This window comes from Pygoscelis adeliae, unplaced genomic scaffold, assembly GCF_000699105.1.
Source record: "Pygoscelis adeliae isolate BGI_AS28 unplaced genomic scaffold, ASM69910v1 Scaffold33, whole genome shotgun sequence".
NCBI classification, from domain to species: domain Eukaryota; kingdom Metazoa; phylum Chordata; class Aves; order Sphenisciformes; family Spheniscidae; genus Pygoscelis; species Pygoscelis adeliae.
The window spans coordinates 1,326,133-1,350,680 of record NW_008824413.1 but is presented as its reverse complement, the minus strand read 5'-3'; the positions used below and the strand labels follow the sequence as shown (position 1 = coordinate 1,350,680).

The window sequence follows — 24,548 nt, the reverse complement described above, 5'->3', positions numbered from 1 at the left end:
ATGCAGAGTCTTGGTCATCAGCTGCTTTTTATTTGGTGGGGGAAAGCATATGAAAATGAAGTGAGCAGGAAATGCTGTTCTCCATGTCTTTAAAAAGCAAACTAAACCATCAGGACATTTTGAACCACATTTTTGGGATGCTTTAGTTTGTTTGATGTAATAGTATACAATTTGAAAGCTGATTTGGGTATGGGAAGGGTGAATATAAGTTACAGTTTTCTGTCTTCATGAAAATCCACTTAGAGCTGGCAGTTATATCTAACACTTAACTGAGCTGTAAAATAAAATACTGTAATTGGAAAAACAATATGAATAAGGGAAGGGTTAAGCTGCTTTCTAACTGATGTAGAAGAAGTCTGAAGTTTTTGTCCTGTTTAAAAAAAAAAAAAGGAATTTATGATATGTAAAGGTAGTCTCAAAATGGAGAACATGTAACTGTACTGAAGCTGATTTCTACAGGCAGTTAAGAATTAAATAACACCAAGTGGACATTTATGGTTACAAGTACTCAGTTGTAGTAATTACAATGGTTTTTTTAAGGAATTCACAGCATTTATGTGGTTTTTCTAAGTTGGAGATCAGAAGGTGAGACCAAATGCCAGATTACTAGAAATGTAGACATATTGCAAAGCATTTGTTGTGGATCATCGGTAAAGAAAGGGCTCTTTTTTGTGTGTTTAGAATTTTTGCTGAATTTAAATGTTTATTACTATGTCTTAAAGTATTCTTAGTTATAGTCAACGTGAGACATAGAGCATCTTTTGGTTTTGGTATAACGAGGAACTACTGAGCTTTCCTTGAGATTTTCCTTAAAATAATGTTTAAGCTTTGTATAAATCATTTGTGCTCAACTATGCATTGTATCTGAGGAACACATAAGCTTTCTAAGACTTTTCTTGATTTCCGTAAGTTGAAATAGGCTTTAAGAATAGCTTGTTTTGGCTTTTTTCCAGTGATAAGTAACTAGCTCTGCAAATTCGATGTATAGTAAATCATTGGAACATTTGCTAATAAGATGGTAGAATAAATTAGTTTTTAATTGGGCAAAATAATTGTTTAACCAAATGCTGTGCTTATGTTCTTTCTTGCTATATTTCAATATTTTAATCAAATGAGATTTTTTCAAATTCTTCTCCAGTAATGAAGGAAAGAATTTTTTTTTCATCAGATAAATTAGACCTTGCCATATCTTACTTTCAGGTTTCAAAGGAAAACACAAAATACAAAAGGCACAATAATAGTATAAAATTTAGTACTGCTGGACACCCTCCAGTTCCTCAGATTTTAACTTGCATGGGAAGTTTCTTAAACACTGCATTTCCCATACACTGTAAAAATCAGGCACACTTCTTTGCAACCTCTTATTAATCAGCAGCTTTGAGTCTTTAGCATAGTTGGTTCTTACTTTCCTTTACTACTTTTGTTCTGGGTGTAGGGGCTGGTGAGGCACAGAAGGACTGTAAAAGCACCTGGTCTGCTTGGGAAATAGTTGTTTTATGCATAGGGAATACAAGCAGTTTTTATCAGGGAATTTCTGATACAGTGGACTTGTTAAGTAGGACACCGGATAGAAATTTTATCAGCTCTTGGGAGTGTCAGTTGCTGCAGAGTAATCATTAATATCCCAGAGTAGGTGCAAACATTAGGATTTAGAGCAACTTTTTTCCTAATATGTCTGTTTCTGCTTAAACACCTTCAGTAACAAAGATTCTCATGTACAGAGTCTCCCCAACATATTCTATCTGTCTCTTTTCTTAAGTGTGTGTATTTTGGGCATCTTCTCAAACAAGGGCAACAAATGTCTTACTACAGGATCTTGCTGGTGTGTATTTTGTATATGCTGGAAACTTCAAGCTTGTAAGGTTAGCAAACTAAGGGAATGGGAGTGGCGATGCAGAGAAACAGGCAGAGAGGGAGAGCAACATGGTGTGACTGGTCGGAACTTCACGAAAAAAACTTCAGCACCTGAGCTCCACTAGATACTCTAATTCTTGGCTTTTTATTAATATTATTAGTGTTGTGTACTTCCTGGTTCCCTCCATTGTTCCTAAAACGTAAAGGATTCTAGGTGGTGCATAGGATGCTTTTGTGTTTGTGCATGTCACAAACACATTCTTCTGGAGATTGTTTCTTGAGTTCTAATTTTGAGTTTGTATAGGAAGATTTGAGAGCACAAAAATAAAACTTAGTTCAGCTCTTCTAAAAAAACCAGGAAAATAATTGTGAAATACCACGAGTGAAAATGTTAGCCATATAAAAAATATATTGAGTATAGAGATACATTAATTGCTGGGGAATGAGAGACTAACTTGATGAAGGGAAATGAAGTATTTGATTGCTTTTTCTGTATTGTTGATGTAGAAGCAGTTAACCAGAAGTGACCCATGCTAAGATTAATTTTTAACATATTCTCTAATTCCCTCATGTGTGAAGTTGGATACATTCAAAGTAATGCAGTCTTAAGTTGGTCAAACTGATTTGTGAACCACTGCTGTTTATTTTCTAGCAATTCACTGGGGGTAAGGTGAATCCTAGAGGATTAGACAAGTGCAGAGTGAGAAAAGCTGTAAGAAATTATAGGGAAATATTCCTAGCTTTGGCTCTGTACAAATGTTAGAAGAAGCAGTACTCCTGAACACAGGTGTGTTATTTGTAGGGAACCACAAGGTGATGAAGAAGTGAAGAAGAGTGCGATTGGGTGAGAGTATGGGACAAAGAGCATGAGAAATCTTGAGTTAAGTGTGATAAAAATGGTCTTTTGCATTTGTCAGATGTATCTGGTTCTGATAATTCTGTTTGATAATCTAGCTGGCCTGGCAGGTAAGAGAAGCAGTAGCTGCTGATACAACTGGATTCTGATAAAACTTTTGAGACTGTCCAACTAGAAGGCTTAGTCTACACTGTGTTCCTGAGTTGTGGTCTGCTGGTCACTACTCTCTACCTAGTCCCTTCACAAGAGGGGCAGAATTGTTTTTTTCCTCGGGAGTTCTCAGCTAGGACTTTAAGACGGTAGTCTGAGGAACTAAATACTGACAGTGATCCATCAGTACAAAAGATTGGGAATCATTTGTTAAAGCAATAATTGGCTTAAACCATGATAATTGATTACTGATGACTCAATTAAGACTGCACCTCAGGTGGGGTCCTGCAGAGTTCTCCTTCAGCTTGGATCTCTAACACATTCAAGAATAACTTGGCTGGTGGGATGGAAAGTACACTTAGAAAACAGTTAAGTCATATCAAATGCTTTTAAAGATGGAATTAAAAGTCAAAATTCTCTTGAAATTAGTGTGCCCAAAGTCAACAACGTAGAATTCATTACATCAGTGTAGAGCAATATGTTGTTATAGGGGGGCATAAAAGTTGCATATGAATACAAAACTGGGGAAAACTGGCAAAGCAGAGGTAATGGAGAAGAATATCTGGGGTCAACGAATGTTGAACCAAACATTAGAACTGAATTTTTTGGGGAGGGAGAGAAGAAGCTGGGATCTGTTAATAGGAATGTGGTTTGTAAGATATAATTGTTTTGAGTAACTTAACCTTTTTGAGGTCTCAGCTGAAGTATTGCCTTGTCCAGGCATACTGCTTTAAGAAATGAACAAATTGGAGGGCCCGAGAGGTAACAAGAACGGTCAGTTTTAGAAAGAATACTTATCCAAAAAGGTTCAAGGTGCTAATGTGTACAGTTTGGAAAGAAAAGACAGGGAGTTGAGCTACCTTGGAACAATTTATGAAGGCTCTTTATAAGGAGAATATTCTTGGGAGTAGCTGGAAAAGAAACTGGCTTAACATTTAACAGAATGTGTTGCAGTTCAAGTCAGCAATTTCTCAGCTAGAAGCCAGAATTCTATATAGTGTTCAGACAACGTGAATAAAGTTGCAAGCTTAAGAGTAATACAAATTCCTGCTTTTTTCCCTTAGTATCATAAATCGTTCCATATAATTTTTTTATCCAAATTATCTTGTCTTAGAATTTGATTATTCTTTTAATCACGATCCAAGTTAATAAAATAATAGAGGCTGCTGTTTTTCTTGGGAGATAGAGAATGTAATGATAGTCACCTTGTGTGTTGCTTAGAAGAGTGGTTTAAAGTCAGATTTACAATACTATTTTAGCTTTACCAGTGGAATGGAATAGATATATAAAGATTTAGTGTGCAGGAAGTGTGGTTGTGGAGAAAGCCAAGTTAGATGTAAGATAGTGGTATGATTTTCATATTAAGCATGAAATGTGTAACAAATGCAGGATTTTGATAATATTTCAAGGCTGAACTTTATCACTTGTAGCTGGTTCATTGCTTTATCCAGTCTTAGTGAATCTCCCTTAATTTCCTATGATTCACAGTTTGTGTATGCGTTCACAGGTGCCTTTAATCTTCATTTTTCTCCCCCGACAGTTGATTCAGACTTCATAATACCTCTTTGTTTTTGAGCTTGGAATACTAAATAATTTTGGGAGTGTATCTATGAACAGTTTAGCTGTTGTGAAGCAGATTATTTTTGTTGAAGAACTTTAATTTGCTTGTGTTCATAATTTCTGCTCACTTCTAAATAATTTCTGTTTTTTGCAGTTTTATAAGGATTTCAAATACGTTGAGTTGTAGTACTCAAACCTGATTTTAATTAGCTGAGGAAATGAAAGCCAACAACTTCATAATTCCACTGAATAGTTTTGTTTACCAGGATCTAAAATATCCAGACTTTTGTCCTTACTGCAGAGTTTCTGTTCTCTTAATATCTTCTCGGAATTTAATCTTCGGTCTGAAATTTCTAGGTTTATGTATCCTTTGAGCCTGGTGCTTCATCTTTGCACTGTAGTTGTCACAGAGTACTGCTATATGTTCTTAATGCTACCTTCACTTAGTGCTTTTTTTACTTATGACATAATTTCCAGAATGTGTGATTGAAAATAAAGGGAAAAAACCCTCGAAAATAACTAGGAAATAATGTTATGTATGGCTAAATGGTGGTATTACTGTGTTAAGTGTAGGCAGGGGGTTGTCTGCTGATATTGAAGTTAGCCAACTAAACATGAAATACTTGCTCTATTTGTATACACAACTGAATAAAGGATACAACTTACAAAAAATGACGTGCTTTTGTCATGTCTGTATACACACACATTATATATATATAAAAAATATATCACAAATACAATGTTTTCCAGAAATGTTGCCCATGAAACCTAAAGTGAATATGTAACAAGCCTCAGGTTTTTTTTCTGAAGGAAATGCTATGGCACAGGTATATAAAGAAGAGTTTCTGTAGATGTGGGTGGCCAGCCAGCAGCGTGCTGTCCAGATCGAGCCCACCAGAACAGCACAAAAGGGTGAAAAAGAATGTTTTCTGCAGGCTCCTTAGCTGTAGGCAGGGAGCAAATGAATAGTGGGCCTAGGATCCTTTCCTGAAGGCCCTGTGCCATTATGGGACTGGACCTACACGTGGCACCCAATCAGTCCCGCCACATGGAAGTTGTGTGCATGTCTGGTCATGCAACCAGAATGTGTGTGTTTCTGTGATGTGATGCACATTGTTGGCCTACTGATGAGCATGTCTGGTCGTGTTAGTGGTGAGGGAGGGTGGTTTGTAGTTTCTGTAAGAGCTCATACAACTTAATGAGGAGGAAATTAGGACTACCACTGCCCTAGACTACTGGACGTTAAACTTAAAAACCTATTTTCACCTGAAACCTGTATCCCCCAAAGTATGGGGTCACATAGGTATCTAATGTATGAAAATAGTACTTACCTCATTCTTTAACCTCAGGTATTCAGTGTAGTGTTCTAAACCAATAAACACTTGATGATATTTTAGAGACAGAAATACATCTTGTTAAATTTTAAATTTTGTTTACTTGCTTTTATAGAAATAATCTTTTTCTTTTTTTCCAGTTTAACTTTGTTGGAAGAATCCTTGGGCCCAGAGGACTAACAGCTAAACAGCTTGAGGCAGAAACAGGATGCAAGATAATGGTCCGAGGGAAGGGCTCAATGAGGGACAAAAAGAAGGTAAGCTCTTGAAAGGTAGCATAGTTTCAGATGCATAGTTTTATTTCCTAACAGAGTGTAAGCTCATGTCTCTTTTATTTGTTGTGTTCTTACTATATGCTTTTTCATGATCTAGTGTTTTTTACAGACTTAGTAAGTAACACAACCTACTCTAAAGAAGTTAAATGTGCATGCTCCATAATGGTGCAACTGGGAGTCTAACTAGCAATTATAAAGTATTCTTCAGTAATAACTAACTTTTAATTGCGTCATGTTTCACAAGGTAAAGGTAAAAATTGAAGTTAAATGTATTTTTCTAAGGAAGAGCTGTTAACCTTAAAGGTGTTCTTAATAACTTTCTTGTATTGAAATACCAAAGTAGTGATTTGTGCAAGTAGTGTGGATCGGAAAAAATGTTTAATGTTCTTCTGGCAGTGAGTTCTGTCCGAGTAAACCAAGAAGCACTGTGTTTCTGGATTTGGTTTGTGTTCAGGTGGAGTTGCAATGTAATTAGGGCTGTTCCTTGCCCTGTCCTGTAATATACATGCTCTGCCCATATAAATAAAGAAACTATACTTTAAGGATAGAGCCATCCTGAGTGTCAAGTTGCTCTGGTGGTAACTCCTGGAAGTAATTTCTATTTGCAGGTTTATTTTCTAGCTATTTCCCTCCACCTCTGGTTACTACTGCTGAAGTTGCACCAGCATCTCTTCTGCAGTTTTGAAATGTGCACTTAACAGTACTCTTTAACTCTTTGTTCCCATAAGTATTATTTCTTTTGGTTCTTTCTTTAGAAAACCCCCTCTTTTCCGTATCTGATCAGCTACATAATACATTCTATTGATACATATGTAGCACATAACAATTAAAATAGAAAGCTAATGTCTACCCAGTTAAAAATCTCAGACTTCCCAAAGCTTATGACTGTGTCACTTTCAAACTTCATTTTGATGCCTCTTGTTTTCATAATCTGCTGTAATACTGTCACCACCCTTTTCTCTTATTCTACCTATAGCTATTTGGAATGTTTAGATTTCCACCTTTTGAGCAAAGATCTAACCTATGAGAGTTTTTGGTTGTCTAGGTTCTGTAGAAATAAGAGGGTGATACTGTCTTAAATGCTTGATTTATGAAGGTTTCTTTTTTTAAAACATTATAGTTCTTTGCCTGAATTCATAGAATCATAGAATCATTAAGGTTGGAAAAGACCTCTAAGATCATCGAGTCCAACCGTCAACCCAACACCACCATGCCCACTAAACCATGTCCCTAAGCGCCTCATCTACATGTCTTTTAAATACTTCCAGGGATGGTGACTCAACCACTGCCCTGGGCAGCCTCTTCCAATGTTTAACCACTCTTTCAGTAAAGACATTTTTCCTCATGGCCAATCTAAACCTCCCCTGGCGCAACTTGAGGCCATTTCCTCTCGTCCTATCGCTTGTTACTTGGGAGAAGAGACCGACACCCACCTCGCTACAACCTCCTTTCAGGTAGTTGTAGAGAGCGATGAGGTCTCCCCTCAGCCTCCTTTTCTGCAGGCTAAACAACCCCAGCTCCCTCAGCCGCTCCTCAGAAGACTTGTTCTCCAGACACCTCACCAGCCTCGTTGCCCTTCTCTGGACACGCTCCAACACCTTGACGTCCTTCTTGTAGTGAGGGGCCCAAAACTGAACACAGTATTCGAGGTGCGGCCTCCCCAGTGCCGAGTACAGGGGCACGATCACTTCCCTACTCCTGCTGGTCACACTATTTCTGATACAGGCCAGGATGCCATTGGCCTTCTTGGCCACCTGGGCACGCTGCCGGCTTATGTTCAGCCGGCTGTCAATTCCTTCTACCTCTTGGCTGGGGGGGGACATTTAATGTATGAACGGGTCCTACTGTTATGGGGTTTTAAACTGTAGGTGGGTTAATAGAACTTGTAGAGTTGATATTTTTGTACAGGATTTTGAAATACAGATTTCCTATAACTCGGGGGTGGTAGGAGACATTAACATTTCTGAGTATTAAAATTTCAGCATGCTTCACCCGACATACAAAATTGTGTGGGTGTAGATGCTATATTTTGAAGCGAAGTGTATCGTTGCCAATATGCAAACAATCTTAATTACATACCTTTGTTTGTGACTATTAATAGTAGTCAAACTTTTATATATTCTATTGTATTGTTAAAAAAAAAAAAAGAGATCCTGGGTCAGGAGATTTAGTGAAAATATCGCCTCCCTTTAAGAGTTTGCGAACTTCACCTAGTTTTCATAAGAGAAGACTATTTGATCTGCTCTTGAAAGCTACCACTTTTTGGCTGGTAGATTAATAGGACGTTAAGACTTCTGATTACATGTATAACAAAGTAAATCTTCACTGTGGAATATACTAAAATTTAGCTTGCAACGAATGAATTCTCAGACTATCGATTCTGAAGAGAAGTACGGATACATTAAAAAAGTGAGTACTTAAAAGTTCATTCAACTTTTTTCCTATTTAAACATAGTTTTTAAAAGACATTGTATTTTTATCAATAATACAATTCTTATCTTCATTTATGGGGAGAATTTAAGTTTATTGCTGCTCCCTCTTTGTTTTAGGAATGGTAATTCTAGGTTGGGGTAGTTCATCAGGAGTTAGGTTATATAACTTTGAATAAAAATGTTAGTTCTACTTTATTTATGTTCATAGATATTGTAAGCTAAAACGTAGGCGTCTATTCTTCAGAAAGCTTATAAATATAGATTGAGGCCCCAAGCTTAATGGTCCAGAAATAATGTCTCACTGTTAGTAGTGAATGTATGTATATTTAAGATTGTCATTAACAATGATGCTCTGATACATCCTTAAAAGTTTTGCAGATTGGCTGCAAAGCACACTTAGTTGTGTTAGCAATAGCTCTACTTGCAAACAGCTACAGTAGTGCAAAAAGAAAGAAAAAAACCCTGCATCTGAGGCCTCCATTTTTCTTCTGAAGAGACCCATTTGCAGACCCTTTTGTAGAAAGCATTTAGGAGAGTAAAGATTACTTCAGATTTCTGGAAATTGCTGTGTGTTCCTTGGCCCGCATGTCATAATCCCCTCCCACTCCATCTCTTCCCTGTCCTTCTTGTTCATACTAGCCTGAACAGAAACCGAAGTGGCCCAATGAATTCCACATCAGGTATGGTAGCCATTTTCCAGAGTGTGACTAACAGTGCATTTTTGTTAGAGCTGTACAGCCTTCATTCTTTGAATGCTTTTTATATTAGGTCCCACTGAAGATATGTCCAGCTACCGAAGACGTTCTGTTTCTATGCTATCAGCAGGGTAGGCACTTAGGCATCACCAGCCAGTGTAGTGCATGTGTATGCACCATGTCCTTCGTTACTCTCAGCTGCCAGCTAGGATAAGCACATTTTCTGCAATGCTGTTGGTCACCACCACGTGTTCTGACCTATCCATTCAACAATCATGTAGGTCTTGGAGTTTGTGAAATGTCTGTTAAGAATCACAGAATGGTGGGGGTTGGAAGGGACCTCTGGAGGTTCTCTTGTCTAACACCTCTCCTTAAGCAGGGTCCCCTAGAACAGGTTGCCTAGGACCATGTCCAGACGGCTGTTATGTTTAATGTCCACGACCTCCCACCACTGTGCTTCAGAACCTGTCCTCTCCTGCGGGGAGTTAGCTCTCTATATAGCTTCGGCAGGTTTACTGTCTGGAGAATTGGTATTTTTGGAGTGATTTTCCCCACTGTCCCCGCCTTTTTTTTTTGTAGCTGTTCAAAGAAGAATAGGCAGTGTGAGTTACTGGAGTTTTGTCTTTGAGAAAAAGCTTAGAGGAGCTGAGACCTTCTGAATGAGTCACCTGTTTTTCTGAAGTCTAGTAAGAAAAGGAAAGCTGTCTTCAATGAGGACAAGTTCTGTATGGCAGATCAGCTAGAACTTCGTATGCATTAAAAGCCACAAACTGATCTAGTCAGTGCTTTAATGCCCATTACCTCTTCTAAGTTGTCTGTTGGCTGATATTTTTGGAGCACAGAGTACTTGACCATTGATTTCATGAGATAATGCAGTTAGTGTTGAATATTAAATAGTTTAATATATTTGAATGCTATAATAGTATAACATATTTGAATACCAAATAATATAATACTGCTTGTAAACCAGTGTTGAGTACCAAATAATTTTCTTGATAAAACCTATTTTCATGCCATCCATTCCTAATCTTTCTATAGCTCTTTTGCTCTCCTGAGATGATTGGTATTAGTCAGTAGTTTATCTTTTTCAGACTGGACTTTTTGTTGCTATACCATTGTTGCTTCAGTAGGAAGAATTTCATAATCATTGGTTATGATGCAGTTTGTGATGCATCCCAATAAGATGTTTCTTCTAAAAATAAAGATTTGGAATCTGTATTGAAGACATGATGACCACAAACACACTAAAGTAAGAACGAGTGACGTTTATCAGTTTGGGGAGTAAGCACACGTCCTGCTATTCGCTCTTGCCTCTCTTCCTGATGAATTATACTTAGAGATGAACTTCTTAGTCTTGCAGTGCAAGATGACCAGCTTCCTTGGCAGTCAGTGCCTTTTAATGATAGCCACTTTTTATTTTCACAAGGGGCTTCTCTCTTTGCAGGTTCTACTTCAAAATGCTAATGCACTTAAAAGTGTAAAAGACAGAAGTAATAGTATTCTCTCATGGAAGGTTAGGTTACACTAATTGTTTTTAAAACCCTTTCCTTTCATATAGGGTCAAGGTCATTTAGAAAAGTGAGTATTCAAGATTTTTCCAGTTTTTGACTGAATTGCTTTGAAATTTGGAGGAGATAAGAAATGCAGGTTAATTTGTATGTATATTTTGTAAGTATATCTCAGATCTGCAAACGTGATTGCCCAGTGCTAGTTATAAAAGAAACCTTATTGGATGTGGGAAGGAATTAATTACTAAACTAGTGTCAATCTGTAATGTGACAGCTACATGGTACTAAATACCATCTCCTAGAGTAATCTGTCCATCTACTTTTCTCTTCCTACCTTGCTAGTGGTTGCAGAATCCAAGAGAAAATACAAAGACTGACGTGCTGGAAAATAAATCATCTGGATTTGCTCTGTAGAAAATTTTACTCTCCTGTGTGAGCCAATGAACAGAAATAATGAATTAGGAATCTTTGTCACATGGCCACATCACTTGAACTAGCATCAAATCTTGAAACTTGCTGACAGATTTCCCCCCAGAAAGCAAGGGAAATCCTCAAATCGTTTGTGTCTGAGGCTCAGCTGGTAATCAGAACATCTCTCTAGGCAGCTTTAGACAAATTCAAAATCAAAACCTTAATTACTGAGAATATTGTGATTAGAGCCTGGAGGTACTTGAAGGAGATTATTGGGGAGGGGAGTGGGGTTGCAGGCATTCATCAAAAGCTAATGAATGTGTAACTTTATTAAGACCAAGGCATTTTTTGCTTAGTCTGAATGCACCTCTCATTAGGCGGTGAGGTAAACTAGCAATTTTATCACCAGCCAAAGAATACTGCTTAATAATAAAAGGGAAGACTGTCCAATGATGGATAAGCAAAACACTGGTTTTTGTCATCTCCCTTGTCTTACATGAATTCCATAAAACAGACATTGACACACCCGTAGGGAGTCAGCTCTGTGCTCTTGAACACATTGATTGCCGTTATCTCACTTAGAGGGGTATGCAGCCTTACGGCATCAGGCTGCTGGCTTGTGGCAGTCTTGATGAACTACGCTGTTTTTTCCCATTTCTTCCTACTTTTAGTCAAGAATCTCCTCTAGAACAGTGTGTGAGGAGAGGGCATAATTCGTTTTTACTTCATGAGGAAGCGTCTCATTATGATACAGAGAATTTTTTTCTTACAATTAGTTATTTCAAAGAGAAAGGCAGGCAGCTATGCAATTCTAAATTTGAAGAACTCAATGCCTTCATCTACTGCAGCAGCTTCAAATCTGTTGCACTTTGCTCCGTAGTAGATTGTTTGAACTGATTTGTGGTTCCTGACCTAGAGCTTACTTGTTCCTACATCACTGTTCACCTTGTAAGCAGAAATTACGTAAGGTTTCGTGAAAGACAAGCTTTCGATTAGTACCAATCTTGACCTTTGGCTGGTGCAGAGTTGCCACAGTAAATAGATAATTCCATTTCTTTGGACTCTTCAGTATTTTTTTTATAGTGAGGCTAAAAAGGAATTAAAAAATTATCCTTGCTACCTATGCAAAGCTTGAGGAAAAGATTAGAGTGGAAAAATTTAACTGTCTTGCAATCAGGTTATTTTACTACGTTTACATGCTGTATAGAATTGAAGTATTATATATTTGTAATATTCTAATACCTTTTAGTCTCTGAAATACCACCAGATATACTTTGATTTCCAGTGGAAAGTCTTAACAAATGTTCAGTTTAGCTTATAAACTGAAGTTACTGACATTAAATAATACGTACTTTGTAGTGCGTCTTGTTAAACAAGCCCTATTGTTGCTACCCTAATTATAGGATGCTCAACTTTTACATTCTGTGAAAAGTACTATGTATGAACAAATAATAAAGCTATGGTGCTGACACATATGTTGAAAGGGAATATATTTAGCATATGGTAGCAAATGGTAAAGTTGTTCTGTGTTTCAGAATGAAAGGTTGACCAGCCATCATTATTCTTGTCTTCTGTGAATAAATTGCATGGCTCAGGCCTGTTGCCTCTAAAATCTGCCTCTACACACAAGCATGCTGCTGCTGTTTGACAGTTTCATATATCTGTGTTGAGAAATCATGGCCACGGTTTGGAATGGCAATTTAAAAAAATTCTCTAAGTAGTTGCAAAGGTGGGTTTTTGAGTCTTTGTCAGCACCATTAAGGAATAACAGAAAAAAAAACACCCCACCCAACCGTAAGTGACTAGGCACGTTGACATGTGAAAGTGAAAAGCAAGTCCATATACATAATATGTGACTAGAATGACTGTCCTTTTATTTAAAAAAAAAAAAAATAAAAATCCTTTCTGACAATGCTAGTGAGGTTTCTGAAGATCAGATGCTCACTTTTACATTTAGAACTATAACTATCAGAATCCCTTGTCAATATCCATGATTAAGGGTATTATTTGTTAAAATTAATTGACTTCTACTTACCGGAAACTCGCTGGCTGAGGCAGTGTAGAGTGGCAGTTCAGGATGTTGGATATCATGGATCGTGCTTTGTTAACTTCTGTTGCACATGAAAGCTGCAACTTGCCTATATAACAGGCTGCCAAACTGATGGTTACATTCACTTGTAATTGCTATCAACTTCTGTGACTATATATTAAAAGTCATTGTATGAGCAGACTGCTCAACTGAGACTGAGATATTACCTATACAGCATGTTCCTGAATCTACTGCATGCAGGATAGAAACTTTTAATAGAAAATTACTTAAGGCATTCAAAATGCAGTATTTAAGATATTACTCGGGGGAACAATTAACTTCAGCGTCTAGTATCTTCTACAGTGACATTTCCTCTAAACACACTTTCTCATAAGTATGCATATCTGCATTAAGTTTGATTTCTCAAACGGATTCATCAAACTTGGGATGCTTTCTTCATACTTGATTTTTGACCACTGCAGTAATTGGCCTTTTATTCTTAAACTAACTTTAAACAAAAAAGTCGTATTCATATAAAGGTACTACGGAACTTACATATTCAATATATTACAACTGCCATTTTAATATGCAGTGAAGAATGTACCATATTAAGCTGTATAAGACGTTGTATGTAGCTGTGTGGTGAAGAAAAATCCTCTAACTTGGAATCCATGCAAGCCTGTTTAAGAATATACTTGGTGGTTGACACCACTTTGCCTTCCTAGAGGTTCATTGTAAAACGTAAGATGTAATGAAAATAATTTTGGTTGCTTGTAAGCTAGTATCTTTTTTCACTAGTGAGTACTTCAGAAAATAGACTTTTCTATTCAATTTTTAAACCTTTATTGCATTTGTAACCACTTATTTTGAATGCAGGAGAAGTTGTAAAGCTGGATTTTAGCATTATTATTTTTTTATTAAAGAATTGCTGTAGCATGGCCTTTTTCCCTTTTCACCCACAAAACAGCAGTCTCTTGAGTTATCTCCCTGGTAGTCTGGGAGCGGTGACCCTCTGAAGAGATAGGAGTTTACACTGTAAGCTAATAGTATAAAAAAGGAAAAAAGGAGTCCTCACCGAAAAAAAATAAAAGTCCTCTTAGCAAGTTACTGATTTAATTACATAATTAAATGCTAAAGGCTGACTAGTAGAAACTATACTTCAGGAAATTCAAAAGGCAGCAATGTTGAAGGTAACAGACATTATTTCTTGAATTACCCTTGGCTGAAGGCTGACTCCTAAGCCTGTTTATGGGGGTTTTATAGTCCAGAGTCTCTAGAGTATCGTCTTTGAAATCTTACCTCCATACGTCTTTTCTTTAAGTAAAAAATGTTCAGTTCACATTGACAGTAATGAAGAATACAGTGTAGGTACAATTATCTTAGTTAAGTATGGGAATGTGGATTTTACAAGAAGACAATGTTTTCCTTAAGTTTTTGTATAAGATTTGACAAACACTTCTTATTTGAAGTAATTTATTGCAAAAGTCTTTTCACTTAAGTCTGAGGAACGCTCTTACTTTCAAGAACAGAATGATTTTATTTTGAAGGACAGAAAAATGTAGGTGCCTGAGGGCCTTAAGAATTATTGCAAAGCAATATTAGTCTTTCAGAAAGTATTACTGATATGTATCTGATGCAATGCATCTTTTAGATAGGTTTATTTCATACATACCTTTGGTTTTTATTGGCTACATACTGAATATATCCAGTATATACTGGATATATTTCTACATGTGGTTGATACAAAGTTGCAGCTTTGAGCAGATTTTAACACTATTAAGACACGTTTTCCTATGTAATATGAAAAGTAGCTGAAGCCTTTGAGTATGATTAACTTTGATATCAAAACTTGATCATATGTCATTTTGTTCTGAGAGCAGTTAAATTGGTAAAGAGTTAACTGGTTATTGAGCTAATTGTGGAAATAACTGACTTAATGGCATTAAAGAAGTATTTTGCTAAAGACACTGGAAGCTGTAGACTGGAGGAGTGTAATCAAAGCCACGCTAGTAAAAACCAACATGTATTATACTTTACTTTCCTTTTATTTTTTTCTGTCAGTTCCCTGTGAGCAAAAAACCTTATGATCAAGAGGCAAGAGAATCTAAATTATCTTGAAATTGGAGAAAAGTAGCACAAAGTGTACTGGAAAAAATAGATATCAAGGTAATCTTGAATCATTGCCTGAACATGTGTATAAACAAGTCTCTATTTTATAAATTAAAATTCTATGTCTGTTGAATGGTAATTGACTCATCTTCATCTGCACTGTGGTAGAAACTGTCTTTCTGCAAAATTACTCCTAAGCTTTTGTTAGGTGGGAAGCACAGAGAGTGTTAATTGTGTTATAAAAAATTGACTAGGCTACAGCTCACAGCTGTTTGTATCTGGCATTTGAATAGAAGTTTTGAAAGGCTTGGGGGACAATTCATACTGAATTGTTTTGAGGTATTGACAAAATTGTCTGCAAACGTCTATCTACATTTTACTTTGTCTAGCAAAGTAGTGAAAGAAGTGAATGGTTTAAATAATGAAAGTCTACTGTAACCTGAAAGTTTTTCCACACTTACTCAGCAGAAAAAGATGAGAGATAAGTTACTGAACTAGGCGAGACTTTGTTTTAGCAGAGTATGGGCATTCTTGTGTACAGTCATATGATTTCTTAAAACTTTAATCTTCTCTTGCCAGGGTAATAGTGTTGAGCGTTATCTAATAATACTAAAACGAGGGAGTTGATTCTTGTGAGATTCCACAAATGATAGATTCAGTGATATTTCCCTATCTTCATGATGCGCTATGAAGGACAACTAGTGGTTTTGCAGACTTTATCACCATTCTCATTTATCAGCACCACTAAACTCTTTCTGGATTCTAGATTTTTCTAGGCTATAACCTTAACCTATTGGGCTGCCCTTCAGTGGATTATTTCATGTTTGGTATATGGCTGGGTTTTTTTGAACTTTCTTAAGAATTAATGTTGTGGTATTATAAGCTTGCTTACCAGAAACAATTTGTGTTCAGGGTTGTGTTTTGAGTGTGTTTGAGTATCATGAAAATGTTCTTGGATTTTTGTGTGGAAAAGACCATACTTAGTTTGCAGCTCATGGGAATTTCCCTGTCCTGAGGGAAGATTTGAGTCTACTTAAATGCGGGAATGGAGGAAGAACCTGTTGATTCAGGGAGGAAGGCAGCGTGCTTGTGTTTCCCAAGTAGGTATCAGTTCTCAGCAGCTCTTGCTTCTCCATATTTTTTGGAGGGGCTGCTGGCAGGCGGAATACAGCTTGTTGTTTACCGTCCTGGATATGGCTCCTTCGGGTCAGATTTAGCAATTTTATTGAGACTGATAGGAAGGCTCTTTTGCATGGAGCAAAAGAGTAAGCACAAAATAAGATACCACTGTTGCTAAAACTAAATACTTAAATTACTAATTGAACATTTAGAAGATAGAGATATTTGACTTTCTGCTACTTTATTGTTTTCCAGATAGAGACAAGTAATCTGTAGTGTTTCATTGCAGCAAGATACTGGATTCCTTTTCAACTTGGAACAGTCAACTGTATGATAACAATCGCAAATTGCAATTCCTAGAATGTCTCAGTGGTTTGCCATTTAAACTTGTTTTTAGATGGTGACAGTTTTCCACTTTTCTCAGATCTGCTGGCTCTGTGTTAGCCTTTGTCTTGCCTAGGCTTGGATTAAAACGGATGTTATTAATCGCAAGTTACCCTTTTGCTAGGAACAGCCTACAGTACAGTATATTAAGGTTATGAATGAAATTCAGGTGACTGTGTAGATGTTAATGGGTATGCAGTGGGACAGTATCCTTACTTTACAGTTTATCCAGATATAGTTGCAAGATTTTATTGTTGGTCTTTACACTTTTCAGAGGGATTTATTGACAGACAGTTGCACATTTTTATTAGCCTTTTCTGATAGTAATTAGCTTCTGTCTGCTAATTATTCACATTTTTCACATCTTTTTGGGCAGTAAATGGGAAATGTTTTGGTGAATGTAGGACTCACTGAAGTGCATGCATACTGTGAATATATCTTAAAAAAAGGTGTTTAAAACTCATAACTCAGTTTAAAGTGTGTGTTGAGTACTTGCATGAAAGGACGAAAACTTATTCAAATGTTTGTTAAGGCCAGGTACACAAATCTGTTTTTCTGTTAAAGAAAACTTGGTACTCTTACAGTAGTAGAACACTTAACTTAGCAGTGGCCAGTACTGAACTTGCTTGGAGACTGTTTAACTTAATAGAATCTGACATTCTGTGTAAAGTATCTGATTTGATTGTTAAGTGCCACAAACTCGCTATGAAACACACACAACACACTATTCATGCTTGCTTGACGAATTTGTTAATGTAAGTAAATCTTGAATGTTATTTGGATTATAAATCAATTCAGTACTATAGTCCTACAAGACAGCCAAAATCTTGTCCTCTAACCTTAGTAGCCTGAAATGAAGAAAACATTAGGCTGGTTTTGGGTGTTGAAAGTAAAATCTGTAAAACAGTGACTTCATTCAGGCAGTAGCTCGTATGTGCCTGACAGAATGGAATAACTGGCAGCTGAAGTAACAGGAAGACTCTGGCTGTAAGAAAACAATGGCTATATCAAATTCTTAGTTGGTTTTATTAGAAGATATTATAGAATTATGCAGAGAACTTGATCAGAATGGATGGAATCAGTACAGGGAGGAGGTGTCTAGTTGGTACAAAAATGTCATGAATTTGCCATAGTTATTGGGAAACACCAGGATGTTTTCATGTATGAAGAACTAATCTTTCTGGGGAATGAACATATGCACAGTAGTATAAAGAGCAATCCAAAATAATTTACGGAGCAGTTATATTTTCACAGCAAGAGCTACGGGAGATTTTTTTCTTCTTGAGTCTTTGTAGGATCATGAAAATCTCTCTCTCTCTCCCTCTCCCCCCCCCCGGTAAAGTTTTTTTTTTCCCCTGGTCCTCTTCAATGAACTTCTTCCTTGTTTCATAAGTTACATTCATTTTCCTTGCTTTGACATACGGTTCCTCTTGGTTCTCTAGGGAGATCTCTGACTGTCTTTTCCCAACTTGGTCCTTGCTGACCTCTTTCTGAGTGCTCATGTGCTTTATAAATCATTATAATAAAAGGAGGGTTAATTTCCATGGTGCTTCCTTTGTCCTCTGAAAACAGGATGAGATGCCATGAAAGTGCACTAAACTGAGTTGTGGTTTCTACCAACACTTTACATATTTGCATGAAGGTAGCAAATGATATAAACACTGGAGTTATTATTTAATGGAGTTGCAATTGGGGGACTTGAGTAATTCAAGCAAGGAAGATAACAGGCATAAGAAAATCAATGACAGACTTCTCATGCTACTAACTAATTAACAGTTAAAATCATGTAACATGCAGAAGACAATCTGAAAGGGAAGAAAAAAAATCCAACAGCAAAAATACCATTAAAAAAATATTTCTTAAGAGTCAGGGCGATTGCTGAATTTGCACTATTTACTTGCCTTGAAGTTACTGGAACATGAACTCTGAATGTAGTAGCTTTTGAAGAGATGTGGAGAGTGCGAAGAGGTGTGGAGAGTAGATACCGATGTTGCCCTCAGACTTGGCTAGATGTTTCTGTAGGTAATTTGTAGATGTGACATGAGGAATGTGTAAAAACTAAAGGTTAAGATTAATTGGTATCTCAGCTAGAATTCTTGAAATCCCTTTTGATTCCTGACAGAAGTGAAATAGGCAGTGTAATTATGAACCAAACTGTCCTGGCTTTTATGCATCATTTTGCAAGTATGCTAGTGGTGTTTTGCCATGCACAAATGGAAGGAATTTTTCTTCAAAAGCAAAGAACAGCCTGTTAATTGAATGCCTTGATCTGGCATATGGCCAGTGAGTGCATATAACCTAAATTTACATAATAAGTATTATATCCAAACATTATGATAATACATTTTTCTGTGGTTAGTAAGTCTGGTGCAGGTGTTACTTTTTCCCCAGTCTTTCCACTGTGTCATGGCACAAGGTTGGTATGACTTGTTTTCAGTGAGGATAACATTTCATGGAGGCAAAAAGGAATTGGGTGGTCTGGTGTGGGGTTATTTAATTATTTGGAGGTTTTTTTTAAATTACTTTCTTTGAGTGTTGGTATTGTGGTGGTTTTCTTTGTTGGATTTTTTTTTTTTAAACACTGTTGATAGCACTTTATCCTAAGAAAACGTCTTCCAGCTCGATAGCCAGCAAAATCAGACCCCAGTGTTACGAATGAAAAACTGAAAACTGGTCTTTCTTTTTTCCATCCTCTCTTGATATAGTCTGAGTGTTGTACATGTATTGTCTCTGCAGTCTGGAGCTCTGGGAACAGTTCCCAAAATCCTGTCCAAAGCATGGACATGGTCTCCTAGTTCTCAGTATTTTTTCTCTTCCGGCCCACACGTTTCTCCATGTCAAAATGTCAGTTCCTTTTCTATCCATAGGATTGTTAAAGTCTGGATGACAGATCCTGACGTTTGGGCCTAGATAAACTTTTTCTTTTTTTTCTTAGTAAGTGTGATCATGCACCTTAATTTATTGGTCCTTAGTGTTTCTGCTGTGTGGTACTTGGAAGTGTAAGGAAAGAAGTGCTGACAGCACCTGGTCCATTCTGTGGGAAAGCTGCTGTTCACTTAAGCAATTGCATGTTTGTCTTGAATAAGGAAGAAGCAGTTTTTTGAAAGATGGGACCCCTAGCACATTAATACCAGCTCTGCCACTGCTTGTGTACACTTTGGAGTATTTTTATAAATGGTTATCTCGAATGTTTAGTCCTGCAGCCGTACAGAAACGATTAATGCTTCCCTGGCAATCAGATGTTGCTAAAGGATTGGAATGCCAAACCACATTTAGCTGACTGAATCCACTTGAAGTACCTGACTGATTTAATTGATCCACTTGACGAAATTATTTGGGAGCCACTTAAGATGCAGGACTATTGATTTCAAATGCCTGACATATTTACAACCATATGTATTCAAGGGAGTTTAATTCTTAGGTTGCTGGGGTCTTGGGGGGTATTTTGTTTTAACTAGCTTGCTGAACTGACAACATACTGTAATACATAATTTGAAGACCTAAAAGCTAGTAGTTGACAAAGAAATTTAATATTTAGAATGAATTTTTATAGAGACAAGTGTAGGTTGTTTTGGGTTGATAATATATGTTGTAATCACTCTCCATCTGGTGAGTAAGTGAGCTTCAAATGACCAAGCAGTCTTTGAGGTGGCTTTGAAACAATCATTTATGTTTCAAGTTGACAACACTGGAATTGAATGTTCACTTAAATTTTGACTGACAAAAAGACGTAGAACTTAAATCTGTTAACTTACACTGACTCATAACAGCATTAATCAGAAAAGGTCTTAAAATAAGCTGTGTTACAAGCCAAAATAAGTGATAAATTTTATAGTTATTAATGCAGTTTGAAATATTGAAGCTAATCTGGAAATTAGTCAATATGTGGTAAGGAGACAAGGGTATTGCAAATGCCAAAATTGGTTTTTGCAGCCTGACTAGTGGAATTTTTCAGTATCCAGCCTTTTAAAGGGTAAGTTCAATTTAGCTTGAAATGCACCTTTTTTGGAACAGTTAATCTGGTAGTAGAATTAACCTTACCTTTAAACCCCCCCCACTTCTCCATTTCTAAGAAAAATCAGATACTTTGAATTTGCCATGTCTACTATATACACCTGAAGAAACAACTGTTTTGAAAAAAAACAAACACATTTCCTATTGATTATCTGTTTCAGTTCTCTTAAGGAAGTCTGATTTTATTTCGTTACTGCAGGCTTCAGACCTATTATTTGCAATCTAATTGAATAAGTGTTTCATGACTTACAGTAGAAGAATCTACCAGGCAGAATAAAGTATAACGGTTTAAAATTAATCATATTTGGCCTATTACTTGTGTTCGTATTAAACCCACTTTCAGTTGGCTGTTTTTGCAAGTTGGAGTATTAAGTATAGTGGATTTGACTAGATAATAGCACCAATCTTGCCGAATGCAGAAACTGGCAACAATCTGGCATTTTGAGTATGCTTTTTGGATCCTGGCCTTTCACAGTAGTAGATACAGGATTTTTCCAGCGTCTTCCTTGGAGAACCACATAACAGATGGGGGAGTGTTTGCAGGGGCACCACTAGGAGGGAATATTCGGGTTCCCCTGTCAGCAGTATCAATCTTTACGTCAGGCTGTAGTGTGTGGGAGTTCAAATACGCAGGTTACATTTGCTGCTCAAACAGTTGTTTATAGTGACCCTTAGGGAAGAAGCAACAGAAGGGATATAAACGTTGCATGGGCAACAACAGCAAGCTGACAGGCAATGAGGTTTGCCTTACTGGCTGGTTAAATAAGGCTCCTTTATTGCAAGAGGAGGGAAAGATAAAATCAAGTTGAACGTTTAAAGGAAAAAAAATGAAGCAAATTTGAAGACCCTCAAAATGTCAAACAGTTTGTTGCGCACATTCATATGTTAGCTCATAAATGCCAGTTCTTGTAAAAAGCCTTTCCAGCTTTTCCTTCGATCTGAGTTTCCAGAACATTTCGGGGCCTACAGCTGGGCTTCAGAGTTAAGCTGATTTTTTTTTTTTCCCATGTTTTTAAACAGACCTCTGAATCAGGTATCTCTTGTAATTTTTGCTGCTCTCCTGACCTTGAAAAAGGATCTGTGCTCCTGCAAGAGACATCTTGAAGGGTGGTTGGCAATCATGGAATCAACTAGGAAAGCATTTTATTTACTTCAGTTACCTGGCTTGAAAGCTAAGCCTTAGGAAAGAACTGTTTCAGCTTCCTTTGTTAGTGTACATTTCCTCACAGCTGAGTCACTGAAAACACAGGCTTGCTTTTAGGGATCTTTTTTCCCCTCCTGTTAGCTTGGAGGTGATTTTGTGATCATTTAGAGAAACAACCAACCAACCCCTGCCCCCATCCCATTTTGTTCTTGCTTCTTTAGAGTTTTGCAAGAGCAAGCTTTCAAACTGTCAATGGCAGACCATAGTTGTGGGTAACAATATTTTATAGACTAGTCCATCTAATACTGCAGTAATTCTGCTTTTCTGGGCTCTTCAGAGCTGCCACCAAACATCCTCTCTCACCATTTTATCCTGTGATCAGTGGATCTCTGAAACTGTGGGCTGCTTCTAGGGGCCCCATGAAATGTGTCACAGAGAACCAAGCTCACATATGTGATCTAGGTGTGTGAAATTGTAAGTCTGCACTTCTAATAGAACATATCTGTGGGTCCTTAAAAAAAAGGGGGGGGTGGTGTCAAATGGCTATTCTTGCCAAAATTATACTAACCGCATACTTTCATAGTGACTTTCTTTATATGAATGTATTTTCAATATACAATGAAAAAAATACAGATACTCAATAATTCTGCATTTTTAGCTGTGGAATTTATTACCAACACCATATCATTAAATATACTAACTAATGAGTTTTTGTTAATTTGAAGATGCAGTAAGCTTAGGTATTGATAATAACAGTAGTGGGAAAAGTGCCCAAAGAATATTGTATTTAGTTCCAACTTAGTTAACCACTATCATGTATATATTAAATTAATTGCAAGATCGTTTTCATTCCCTGATGAGCTGTGTTCTGGGTAATGTGCACTCCCATATTTGCTTCTAATACCCTGATACATGCAATCTGTTGGAATGTTTTTAAGACAATAGCTATTTAATGAATAGCTTGTGTGTACAGGAGAAAAGAATAAGCTTGATTGCTTACAATCTGACATTTGAAAAAGCATTTTTTAGATCTCTTGTATTTGCATATCTAATTGCTATGTAATCAAAACTAAGTGAACTGTAGCTACTTGAAACCAAAAAATGAAAGGCAATCGTCTTTACGGGGGGAAATATCCCACTCACATGCAAGCCTGTCTGAATATTAGAATTATATTCTTCTTGTGTTTAATTATAGGTGTCTGACTGAGCAGTAAATTTATGCCTGTGTATTAAAGGAGCGAATGTGACCCTGAAACATCAGCTTTCCTTTGTTGAAGCAAAGCATTGGCATTGAGAGAACTTTAAGTGTTGTGTATTTTGGTGATAAGGGATTGTGCCAGAATAGCTGTTAATTACCTGCTTTGTTTGATATGGAAAGTAGTGGTTCTGCGCTTTTCTTCCCACCAGTGACAGTACTCAATTAAAACTTGTATTAAACAGTGATAATGCCCTCGTTTATCTGGTGAGGAAGATGTGAGGTGAAGAAAATTAACAGGGTTTTTTCAGCTGTTTGGAGGCGGCTTTGGTTTTTTTCATGAACCTAGTGACAGTAAAAAACGAGTTTTGTCTTTTTGGTGTGGTGGTGTGTGGTAGGTTTTGGTGGTGGGTTTTTTTTTGTTTGTTTGTTTTTAAATTCGTTATAACTCTTAAATCTTGTGCTTTACTAATAATGGCTACAGTAGCAGTAAAAAAAAAATCCTTAACTGTAATGTGGAAGTTACAACTTTGGAAGATGCTTGCCCTATCCTGTTCCATGTCATTCCTCTGTGTGAAGCATCTGTTGCCATGGGTCCTTATTTCACTGCTTTTTGAAATTTTATTGCGTTGCCTACATGTTAGAAAAAGAGGGGTTTTTAAAATTAAATTTATTGCCTGAGCTTTTCTATTCCAAGTATTTAAAGCATGTTTTCTAACGTAGTTGGTTTTCTCAGCTTCTGTTAATATTTATTATTTTGTAAAGAATTGTCCTCAGATCTGATTTTGCAAGATTTTGTAATCAGCTTCATATTTTCCTCTCAGATTTCTTAAGTATGTGACAAAACCAAATGTAGTATTTTGGGTGGGAACCCTTCAGTCTGAGATAGGATTCTCTAAGTAGCAGCTATTTTTTGCTTATCTAAATAGAAATAAACAGGTAAGGCAAGAAAGTTAATGTAGAAGAAAGACTTGGTAATCTGTGTGGATCTTTGTTTCCTTCAGGTAGCAATTCTGAAGAATATTCTAAAATTGAAAATGTACAAAATACATCAGTAGAAAATGAGAGGGTATAGAATTGCTACAGTAACACTTAAATCCTTTTTATTTCATTCATCCAAAGAAATTAAGGAATGGCTTGGTTGCTTTACTTACAAAGTTTGGAAGGTCTGCGTTCAACAAGCTCTAACAGCTTTATTCTGGAGTGAAAGCTAAATCTTTGATGCTAGACTAATTTGGCCAAATATATGAAACAGTAAGTGAAAAGGGAGTAATTACGGTAGCAACTTTAAAGCGTGTACACAAAATTCTTTTGAAGATCTCGGTAGATATAGCAATGCGTAATAATTCAACTAGAACTTCAGAGCTTCAACTGTTAGATGAATAGAGGTCACATGCAGAAAGTAAGGTTGGTTGCCTGCAAAAACAAGGCACAATTAATAAAGTTTGTTCAGACGGCATATTACACATTGAATGGTTA

The 24,548-nt window shown here is 36.8% G+C and overlaps 1 protein-coding gene across 1 annotated transcript in view; it reads left to right on the top strand.

The window, feature by feature from the left end:
* The window catches only part of QKI (QKI, KH domain containing, RNA binding), a 161,878-nt gene that overhangs the window by 51,397 nt on the left and 85,933 nt on the right, over positions 1–24,548 (top strand). The window contains exon 3 of the mRNA XM_009320757.1: positions 5,895–6,011. Within this exon, the coding sequence (XP_009319032.1) occupies positions 5,895–6,011 (117 nt within the window). The remainder of the gene's footprint in view (positions 1–5,894; positions 6,012–24,548) is intronic.